An 11,896-nucleotide genomic window follows, 5' to 3' on the forward strand; every position below is an offset into this window, starting at 1 on the left:
AGATGAAAGGACCTGATGACTGATACACACGCCCACATTCACACACACCCCAAGACTCCATGAGTCAAAATTACTTCATGAAGTATGAGATGTCAACATTATATAAATAAAATTTAATAGTGAAAAAGTGATCTGGAAGCCCTGTGAATTTTTACCCTACACATTTTAGAGGACATCACATGGGTTAAAGAAAACACCACAAAATCTCATGTGTTCAGATAATCGTTTGAATGTTTACACACATTTTTGGTTATTTATTTATAACTAATTTAATTTACATTTCCTCATATTAACATAGCCTCTTATTTAGTATGTAATCAAATTATGTCAATGAGAAAAATCCTTATAGTACCTTCATTGAGTTGCTGATTCTAAGAAAACAACTAGGCATGAACATGTACAAAAGAGGCATTTGAATAAAACAGCATGTCCATTTTTTTTAATATTTGCACAGTTTGATCTTTACATTTCTGTCTGGAGAAAATATGAACAAAACCCAGGTTTACCATGCTCAGATAACAGTTCATATGACTGCCATAAAAGTAGTACATATAAACAATGAAAACAAATCACATCCTTAGGTTCCGTGATTACCGAGATGATTTCCCTTGCCCTAAGTGCTTTATTATATTTCTTAAAAAATATAGGAGCAGCAGCTTATCACAAGCCTTCACAAGTGCATTAATGATGGAATCAAAACAACAAAACAGACTCATAAGAATGAGGACTGCAGGACAACCAGAAGTCACAGTTTTATGCTTCTTCTTGTTCTGGATAATTTAGAATTTTGCGGTGTGCCTGTCGTAAATATTGCTGCTGTTTGAAGTAAACTTTAAATGCTCCTTTTATGGCAACAAAAGCAATTCCACCCTAAAATAAAAAGGAAAATTAGCTTTTTTATAATGCAGATTTACAGAAACATAATAATAAAAAGAATTTTATTTAGATCACAGAAGATATAGGTTTTGACACTAAACTAATTCAGATGACCGCAAATGAAATAATTTTCCTTTTCTACTAGGAGATGAGACAGGGAGAGAGAGACTACACGCTGTTACTATAGGTAACAGAGGACAGAGATGCGTTCTCCATTATCCTTTCTGACTAGTCTTTCTTCCATATAATTCGACATATACTTTGATATACAAAGAAGAATGCTAGGGCACTATGTGCACACTGCCACCAGAGGGGAGAAGTGGGAATAACAATAGTAGCAAACAATATGAGTGATTACTATATGCTAAAACTTATATAATCCTCACAATAATCCTGAGGTAGCTATCATTACCATCACCATATTACAGGAAGAAAAAGTCCAGACATTTGCTTTAGATTTCATAGCAAGGCAATTTCTGTGATGGGATTTAAACCAGGCGGTCTGACCCTAGAGCAAAAGCTCTTCACTATAATCCCACTGGCAAGAGGGTCAGGTGTGATGATTCACACATATGCCAGGAGAGAAATCACCTACAATATAGTTCCAAAAGGCCTTAACTGCTGCAGTGGTTCTTCCTCTTTTTATTTCCACTCAAGCTATTGAATGATAGTGAGGCTGAAATAGAGTCTTAATGCATAGGAGTCACATACTGAATATTTACACAGTTGCCCATCTTTTAAAAATAAATACAGTTCATTCTCTTTTGCAAGGTAATATAAGTAATATAAAAGCCATCTTACCAAGATTGTCCTTTGTAAATTAGAGTTAACACTACTGAACATCAATTTACCAACTATTGTCGCAATAGTAGGAAAGACAAGGGCTCCACACAAGATTCGAGTAGCAGAGACGTGATCTGCTAAAGGATTAGCCTCAGCTGGAATTCGAGGAACAGGACAACCAATCCCTAGAGGAAAAAAATTCAGTGCATTAGTGCTAAGAAATCAGAGAGCTAGAATATCTTCAAACATTGCTAAAAAGGCATGTTATGGTTATTCTATAAGATCAATTTGGTATGCACTTTACAACCACAATTCAGGGCCTTACCTGGAAATATACTATTTAAAATTTGTAGTTTATTTGAGTATTTGCGCCATAGCCTAAGCACATAGTCCTCCCAGCGAATCATCTTGCCTAATATCAGCATGACAGGAATAGTAGGAAGTCCAATTAAAAGGAATAAAGGATCAGCTCTCTCCATAACATCTAGACCTTCTTTATGACCAACAACCTGTGAAACAGATAGCATGTTAGAATTCTTTCTTTTTCAAATGAAGTGTTGCATGTTAAGCTGTTTTTTAAATAGAAAATGCTTAATTTCAAAAGAATACGGAAAAAAAAAAGTTTTAAAAATAAGCTGGAAAGCTATCAATCCTGATTTATTTGTAAGAAATGTCTTAGGCGGGGCACGGTGGCTCAAGCCTGTAATCCCAGCACTGTGGGAGGCCGAGGCGGGTGGATCACGAGGTCAAGAGATCGAGACCATCCTGGTCAACATGGTGAAACCCCGTCTCTACTAAAAATACAAAAAATTAGCTGGGCATGGTGGCGCGTGCCTGTAATCCCAGAGACTCAGGAGGCTGGGGCAAGAGAATTGCCTGAACCCGGGAGGCGGATGTTGCGGTGAGCCGAGATCGCGCCATTGCACTCCAGCCTGGGTAACAAGAGGGAAACTCCGTCTCAAAAAAAAAAAAAAAAAAAGAAATGTCTTATTCAAGGGAAAAACAAAGTTCCCAAGCCATTTCTTTTTTTGTTTTTGTTTTTTGTTTTGAGCTCTAGAGCAGCCAAGTTCCCAAGCCATTTCATACCACACAGAAATAAAAAAGATTTTAAATTGGCTGACTCAGACTGATTACAATAGAGGGGCAGGAACCTCTGTTGTGGCTTCTATCCCTTTATCTGATTTGGTTAGACTGGGCTGTGGAACTGGAACATAATTCTATGTCCTATTTGTGTTCAAGAAGAACATTTGTTTTCCTTATCTTTCTTCTTGAAGATTAAGCATAGCCAGCCAAGGGGTAGGACTGGCCTTCAACAGATGGCTTGAAAGCTCATTTCTCTTTGGCTCTTTCTTCACTTAGTGGTATGTAAGATGGGGTGTGATGTCTCTGGATGGCTAAGAGTCTACTCTACATACCTAACTCTATTTAAGTGCACTTCCAAGGTCTAGAATTGAGGAACTGTAGTAGGAGGTCCAGTTTCGGTTACAGATCCCAGGCATTTTTCCCAATCCAGGAACTCTAGGGTACCTATCTATGAGAATAATGAAGCTAATAAAATCCTTTCCTTACCCTATCCAAGTTTGGGGGTTATTTCTCAATTGGTTTAGATACCAGAAGGCAAGAAGTACAAAATTGGCATTTGTGAATTTCTATCCTTCCCCTCTCTCCAAAATCCTTTTCACTTCCAGATCAATCTTGGCCTTAAATTTATCACTGTTTGTTTGTTTGTTTCTTGAGATGACGTCTCGCTCTGCTGCCCAGACTGGAATCCAGTGGTGTGATCTCGGCTCACTGCAACCTCCAACTGCTGGGTTCAAGTGATTCTCCTGCCTCAGCCTCCTGAGTAGCTGGGATTACAGGCGCATGCCACCATGCCCAGCTAATTTTTGTTTTTTGATAGAGATGGGGTTTCACCGTGTTGGCCAGGCTGGTCTCAAACCCCTGGCTCAGGTGATCTGCCCACCTCGGCCTCCCAAAGCACCGGGATTACAGTGCGAGCCACCACGCCTGGCCAAAAATGTTTTATAAAAATGTGGAGACGACCAAATTTGAGCTATGAATATAGTTCATATTTTCACTTGGTTAATTTATCGAACTAAGATGTAATATTAAAGAGCAGGAGGCCAGCCTCTTCCTAATGGTCAATAATGTCATCGAATTTGATATTCTTCTGTGTCTCCAGGTAGAACTTAACAACTTCCTATCTTGCATGTGGAAGGTGATCCTTTTGAGTTGTCCTAAAGTGAAATGGTCTGGTTCATGATATTTCATAAACCCCAATTCCACAATGGTAGCAAAAGTTGGCTGGCCCAGACGGTTTTACCTATAGATTTTCCAGTAAATTTATTTATGTTATTATGTATTAATTAATTAATTAACTTAAATTTGAGACCGAGTTTCACTCTTGTTGCCCAAGCTGGAGTGCAATGGCATCATCTCTGCTCACTGCAACCTCTGCCTCCCGGGTTCAAGTGATTCTCCTGCCTCAGCCTCCCGAGGAGCTGGGATTATAGCTATAGGCATGTGCCACCATGCCCAGCTGATTTTTTGTATTTTTAGTAGAAATGGGGTTTCACCATGTTAGCCAGACTGGTCTCAAACTCCTGACCTCAGATGATCCACCTGCTTCGGCCTCCTAAAGTGCTGGGATTACAGGTATGAGTCACTGCACCTGGCCAAGAAATTCCTTTAAAGAAAAAAAGGGTCTTGCTATATTGCCCAGGTTGGCTTTGTACTCCTGGGCTCAAGCAATCTTCCCACCTGACTCTCCTGAGTAGCTGGAACTACAAATGCATGCCACCATGTCCGGCTAGGAAATTATATTTTTAAATCATTAAAAATTTCAATATAATGATCATTTTAAAGTTATAACTAAATATGATTAAATATTCTCAAAGTGTTATCAAATACATTCAGAATGTTTGAAAAAACATTTTGTTGTGTTACGTGTACTTTTTTTGGGTTTAAAAATGTAAAGGGGCCAGGCACAGTGGCTCATGCCTGTAATCCTAGCACTTTGGGAGGCTGAGGTGGGGGGAATCACAAGGTCAGGAGATAGAGATCATCCTGGCCAACATGGTGAGACCCCATCTCTACTAAAAATACAAAACTTAGCTTGATGTGGCGGCATGTGCCTGAAATCCCAGCTACTCAGGAAGCTAAGCCAGAAGAATCGCCTGAACTAGCGAGTCAGAGGTTTCAGTGAGCTGAGATCATACCACTGCACTCCAGCCTGGTGACTGAGGGAGACTCTATCTCAAAAATAAACAAACAAACAAACAAACAAAGGAGAGTGAATATTCAGGTATAGACCAGAGCAAGAGGAAGTTTGTTCATCAGGGGTAGTAGCAAAAAGCTTGTAAGGTGTTTAAGAATAAGGAAACAAAGCCGGGCGCGGTGGCTCAAGCCTGTAATCCCAGCACTTTGGGAGGCCGAGGCGGGTGGATCACGAGGTCAAGAGATCGAGACCATCCTGGTCAACATGGTGAAATCCAGTCTCTACTAAAAATACAAAAAATTAGCTGGGCATGGTGGTGCGTGCCTGTAATCCCAGCTACTCAGGAGGCTGAGGCAGGAGAATTGCCTGAACCCAGGAGATGGAGGTTGTGGTGAGCCGAGATCGCGCCATTGCACTCCAGCCTGGGTAACAAGAGCGAGACTCCGTCTCAAAAAAACAAAAAACAAAAAACAAAAAAAAGAATAAGGAAACAAAAAGGAAGTAAAGGTTGGGCACTGTGACTCACACTTGTAATCCTAGCACTTTGGGAGGCTGAGGTGGGTGGATCATCTGAGGTCAGGAGTTTGAGACCAGCCTGGCCAATGTGGTGAAACCCAGTCTCTACTAAAAATACAAAAAAATTAGCTGGGTGTGGTGGAGGGTGCCTGTAATCCCAGTTACTTGGGAGGCTGAGGCAGGATAATTGCTTGAACCCGGGAGGTGGAGGTTGCAGTGAGCTGAGATTGCACCAGCCTGAGCAGCAAGAGTGAAACTCCATCTCAAAAAAAAAAAAAAAGGAAATAGGGCACAGAGCAAAGGTCCAGTAGCTCACTTTTTACAACTAAGGTGAAGAGATAACTTGTTCAAGCAAGTTAGAAGTGGGATAAGGCTCATCATTCACACATACATTCATTCAATGAATACTGATTTTTAGCTGGGGCTAAAATGGCAGGTTAAGCAGATGTCTTTTGGAAGTCAGAGAAAATCCAATCAAGCAAGTTTACAAATACGTATACTATGAAGAAATAAGGTAGTATAACAACTGCAGTACACCACCTGCTAAAATAGTCATGCTCAGGGGCAATAAATGAAAGGTGAATAAGCAACAGGCCTGATTTAATTTTGCCCATTACAAAGTCAGTCAACCTGTGTATAATCATATACATTCTGCTTTCTTGTCCCAAGATTTAAAAACATTATTTTTAAGACTTCAATTTTGGGGTGAGAGCCAGGAATTATATAGAATGTCTAAGAATTTGTTATCTATGTATAAAATAAAGGCCTGGCTGGGCACAGTGGCTCACGTTTGCAATCCAAGAACTTTGGGAGGCTAAGGTGGGTGGGTGGCTGGAGTCCAGGAGTTCGAGACCGGCCTGGGCAACATGGTGAAATCCTGTCTCTACAAAAAATATAAAAATTAGCAGGGCATGGTGGCATGTAAATATAGTCCCAGCTGCTCAGGAGGCTGAAGTGGGAGGATCATGTGAGCCCAGGGAGGTTGAGAATGCAGCAAGCTGTGACTACGCCACTGCACTCCAGCATGGGTAACAGAGTGAGACCCTGTCTCAAAAAACAAAATAAAGCAAAACAACAACAAAAAACAAATCTACAGAATTGCAGGTTTAGATAAAAAGGATTTTTTGTTTTTTCCCACAGAAGGGCTAAAAGCTAGATCTTTATATCTAGGTAGGCCTGTGGTTCACTGCTGCTGAAAGGCTAAGAGTTTTAACAAGGTCTGAGCCTTTAAAGCACTATTAGAATCCTACATTAATTAATTAATTAATTGAGACAGAGTCTTGCTCTGTCAACCAGGCTGGAGTGCAGTGGCATAATTTTGGCTCACTACAACCTCTGCCTCCCAGGTTCAAGTAATTCTCATGCCTCAGCATAGACAGTAGCTGGGAGTAAAGCCGTGTGCCACTATGCCTAATTTTTTCTTTGCATTTTTGGTAGAAATGGGGTTTTACCACATTGGCCAGGCTGGTCTTCAACTCCTGGCCTCAAGTGATCTGCCCGCCTCAGCTTCCCAAAGTGCTGGGATTACAGGCATGAGCTACAGCACCTGGCCAGAATCCTTTCATTTATTATTATTATTTTTTAAGGCAGAGTCTCTCACTCTGTCGCCCAGGCTAGAGTGCAGTGGTGTGATCTCAGCTCACTGCAACCTCTGTGTCCCAGTTTCAAGCAATTCTCCTGCCTCAGCCTCCTGAGTAGCTGGGGTTACAGATGTGCGCTACCATGCCCAGCTAATTTTTGTATTTTTAGTAAAGACAAGGTTTCACCATGTTGGTCAGGCTGGTCTTGAACTCCTGACTTCATGATCCACCCGCCTTGGCCTCCTGAAGTGCTGGGATTATAGGCATGAGCCACTGCACTTGGCCTGGTCAGACTCCTAATGAGGATGAAACAGTGATGAAATAACAGTTTTTTTAAAAATTTGAGATGGGGTTTCACCATGTTGGTCAGGCTGGTCTCGAACTCCTGACCTCAGGTGATCCACCCGTCTCGGCCTCCCAAAGTGCTGGGATTACAAGCATGAGCCACCACACCCAGCCAATAACAGTTTTTTTTTTTTTTACTGAAAATTAAGGATAAGTAAGTACTGTAATTAAGAATGGGCAATGCTAATGGGGGTTGTCTTTACACTAGAGGCAAAAGTGGGAACTAGGCTAAATATTAAGCTTCCACTGTTCCAGGATAAAATGTTCCAGCTGCCTCTGGGACCAGGCTTCACTTAAGGAGCCAATGGACAGGACTCCTAATGCTACTTCTTTGCTCTGTGGCACTGGACATGAAAACTCTCTAAACCAGTAAATTAAGAATTATTTATTTATTTATTTATTTAGAGACGGAGTTTCACTCATGTTACCCAGGCTGGAGTGCAATGGTGTGATCTCGGCTCACCGCAACCTCCGCCTCCTGGGTTCAGGCAATTCTCCTCCTGAGTAGCTGGGATTACAGGCACGCGCCACCATGCTCAGCTAATTTTTTGTATTTTTAGTAGAGACAGGGTTTCACCATGTTGACCAGGATGGTCTCGATCTCTTGACCTCGTGATCCACCCGCCTCGGCCTCCCAAAGTGCTGGGATTACAGGCTTGAGCCACCGTGCCCGGCCTAAGAATAATTTATAATAATAACAATAATCTAAACAAAAATTGCTGCAAGCATTAAATGCATCAGTGCTTAAAAAGCGTTCAAACCACTGCTGGGGAAAAAATAAATAAACTACTGTGTTGTCTTTTCAATAAAAATGTAAGAGGAAGGTCCTATTCAAGTTCCCCACAACTAAAAGGTATTGATTCTACGACAGGACCATGGAGAAGGAAAGGAAATAAATGAGAAAAGAACAGTGTTCTAATCCCTTAATTTGATTTACTTGTACTCCAGAGTTGTTAAGGAACCAAAGAAAAACAGTCGAGTGTTAAAAGGCAAACCCTAAACACTACTGATGGTGTGGGGGGCACATTCTCTATCATTTGTGCTCAGAAAGGTAAAAGTCATCTTCCCAATGCTCTTAAATCACACAACACCAACCCACCCACTCTCATAGCTAGTCTCATTTCTGGGCTAAAAAAAAAAAAGTCTTTTCAAGTGAGACAGTACATGTGAAGGTTATTTCTAAATGGTAACATATAATATATGTGTACTATAGTTTTTCTTCCTTGCTTATATCATTTCATTCTACCAATCTAAATTAATTCCTTTAAGGGTTAGCTGAAGACTTTTCTCATAATTTCAAATCAAATGAGCTTTCACTTTTACTGAATTAAATTGTTTATATAGTCTTCTGCCCTCTTCACATTTATTTATGTAACGTGTAACTGTTCTCCGGTGGTTTCATTTATGAACGTCTTGTCTTGGACATATCCCTTGATGCTGAGGATCAGAGTGTTCAATTTATTCCTTTTTTTTTTTTTTTGAGACAGAGTCTTGCTCTGTCGCCAGGCGCCAGGCTGGAGTACAGTGGCACAATCTCAGCTCACTGCAATTTCCATCTCTCAGGTTCAAGCATTTCTCCTGCCTCAGCCTTCCGAGTAGCTGGGACCACAGGCATGCACCATCACACCCAGCTAATTTTTGCATTTTAGTAGAGACAGGGTTTCAACCATATTGGCCAGGATGGTCTTAATCTCTTGACCTCATGATTTTCACCATGTCCGGCCTATTCGTGTTTTGTAAGACCCTCGCTAAGTGTTAACAAATCACACCAAAATGCTTCAAAATGCCAAAATGTAGCTGGTAGTAGTTTTTAGAGGACACAATGGGACACTTTAACAAGTGCCCCATTCATTATTTATCAAAATTCTTTCTTTTTCTTTTAACATTATGCCAGCCTAAAAGCCTTTCTTAAAAAAGAGCCATCTCACTTCCTGTGATCAATAAACTCTTAGAAAAATAACTCAATCTCATTTGCAAGATATAATCTATGTAATGTATTTGTATATTAAATAATGTATAATCTGCTCTAAGTTTCTATGTCTTTCTCAGTCTTAGTAAATCATCCTGAACCTCCCTCCTCAGGTGATGTATTAACACTCATTATTTGAACCGGTCACATAGAAGACATAAAGATGGGCGGGGCGAGGTGGCTCACGCCTGTAATCCCAGCACTTTGGGAGGCTGAGGCGGGTGGATCAACTGAAGTCAGGAGTTCGAGACCAGCCTAACATCGTGAAACCCCATCTGTACTAGAAATACAAAAATTAGCTGGGTGCAGTGGTGGGTGTTTGTAATCCCAGCTACTCGGGAGGCTGAGGCAGAATCCCTTGAACTCAGGAGGCAGAGGCTGCAGTGAGCCGAAATCATAAGAGCAAGACCCTGTTTCAAAACAAACAAACAAACAAAACAAACCACCACACACACACACACACACACACACACACACACACACACACAGATGGCTGGGTGCGGTGGCTTATGCCTGCAATCCCAGCACTTTGGGAGGCAGAGGCAGGCAGATCACCTAAGGTCAGGAGTTCAAGACCAGCTTGACCAACAAGATGAAACCTAGTCTCTACTAAAAATGCAAAATTAGCTGGGCATGGTGGTGCATTAGCTGTTTGGGAGGCCGAGGCATGAGAACTGCTTAAACCCGGGAGGCGGAGCTTGCAGTGAGCTGAGATCGCATCACTGCACTCCAGCCTGGGCAACAAAGACCGAAACACCATCTCAAAAACAAAAAACCAAACCAAACCAAAAAGTCCAAAGATTTATGAAACCCTTTAATGTGTTAGTTTCTGTGTAGACGCTGTAAAGGGAATACAGAAGCATAAAATGGACTCTGCTTTCAAGGAAATTATCTCCTAACAGGAAAAGGCCTAAAAACAAAACAAGTTTAATAGATAATCTATGTAAGAAATGTTACTTCATCAGTGCAGGATTAGCTGCCATTTGAGGAATAAAAATGTCATGAATGCAGACGAAGAAGGAATCACAGCAGGCAGGAGTTGCCTGTAAATTCTATGGAGGAAAACTAGCTAAGCCTGGAAGGAGGGTTTAGATTGGATAAGTACACAGAAGACTGGAAGGGCAGGTATCAGGTAGGGAGGGTGACATAAGCCAAAGGACAGAGGTAAAAAACTAAACAGCATAAGAATGTTGTTAACTACTACAGAGTTACTTGGGAAACACTTAACCAATCCAGATGCTGCTCTTGAAGACTACTACTTAAGGCAATGGAGATGTTAACCTAAGGAGTAAGATTATAAAGTATTATTTTAAGAGGATTCATTTGGAAGGATGGATTGACAGAAGAACATGAAGTCAGATAAACCAAGAAGCTCCCTTAGCCATTCAGGTATGATGAAGTGACAGGAAGTCAGACGGTAAAGACTGTGGAAAGGAAGCCACAGATGCAAAACATATCAAAATGGAAAAACTGCTTGGATTTGGTCAGTGGACTGAATAGAGGGCTATAAAATAGAAAGACGTGGCCAGGTGTGGAGACTCATGCTTGTGATCCCAGCCCTTTGGGAAGCTGAGGTGGGAGGATCACTTGAAGCCAGGAGGTTGAGACTAGTCTGCACAACATAGCAAAACCCCATCTCTACAAAAAATATAAAAATTAGCTGGGCATAGTGGTGTGTGCCTGTAGTCCCAGCTACTTGGGAGGTTGAGACAGAAGAATTGCTTCAGTCCAGGAGTCGGGCTGCAGTGAGCCTTGACTGTGCCCTGTGCCACTGTACTCCAGCCTTGGTGACAAAGTAAGGCTTTGTTTTGCAGGGGGTTGGGGAGGGGGGGGTGGGTGTGGAGGGGAGTGTTGAGAGGAGTGAAGAGTCAAATGTAATTCTAAAAATGTAGGATGAGTTGGGTGCAGTGGCTCACACCTACAACCCAAGCACTTTGGAACATTTTTGGGAGGCTGAGGCAGAAGGATCACTTGAGCCTAGGAGTTTGAGACCAGCCTCAGCAACACAGTGAGACCCCCCCATCCCTAGAAAAAGTAGCTTAGCGTCGTGGCACATACCTGTAGCCGCAGCTTCTAGGGAGGCTGAGGTGGATGAATCACTGAGCCCAGGAAGTTGAGGCTGCAGTGAGCCCTGACTGTGCCACTGCATGCCAACCTGGGTTATAGAGAGCAAGACCCTGTCCAACCCCACCCCCCCAAAAATTAGGATGTAAACTACAGATGGGAAAATAGGAACTGAAACAAAGGAATTATGATGGAGAATAAATTTAGGTTTCAAATGGAAGAAATGACAAGTTGATTTCAATAATTTTGAGTGTGAAGTCACAAGAGGTCATTCACAGAGAAGGGTCAAGATGCAACTGCAGCACTAGATTTGAGAAAAGAACAGGACAAAAGACCTGAACAAAAAAAGAACTAAGTTGATAGCTGGAAATCTTCAAGAAGAAGGTATAAAAAGATGAGTCAAGAGCTTGGGACTAAATTTTGAAATTTATGCCTCTCTAATCTTCAGCAGTAGTTATTGATTACAGCACTGTTTTTATTTTTATTTTGACCACTTATCCTCAAGTTCTATGTAGCATTTTTTTTTTTTTTTTTTTTTTTTTTTTG

General features: G+C 41.4%; 1 protein-coding gene across 1 annotated transcript in view; it reads right to left on the minus strand.

Moving 5' to 3' along the window:
• Nucleotides 1-211: 211 nt before the first annotated feature.
• Nucleotides 212-11,896, minus strand: part of MARCHF5 (membrane associated ring-CH-type finger 5) — a 60,361-nt gene continuing 48,676 nt past the window's right edge. The window contains exons 4-6 of the mRNA XM_032245544.1: nucleotides 1,985-2,168; nucleotides 1,678-1,844; nucleotides 212-870 (exon numbers count right to left, since the gene is read on the minus strand). Of these exons, the coding sequence (XP_032101435.1) occupies nucleotides 754-870; nucleotides 1,678-1,844; nucleotides 1,985-2,168 (468 nt within the window). The 3' untranslated portion in view covers nucleotides 212-753. The remainder of the gene's footprint in view (nucleotides 871-1,677; nucleotides 1,845-1,984; nucleotides 2,169-11,896) is intronic.

The sequence above is a fragment of the Sapajus apella genome, unplaced genomic scaffold (assembly GCF_009761245.1).
Source record: "Sapajus apella isolate SASKATOON/1434 unplaced genomic scaffold, GSC_monkey_1.0 scaffold58, whole genome shotgun sequence".
Lineage (NCBI taxonomy): Eukaryota > Metazoa > Chordata > Mammalia > Primates > Cebidae > Sapajus > Sapajus apella.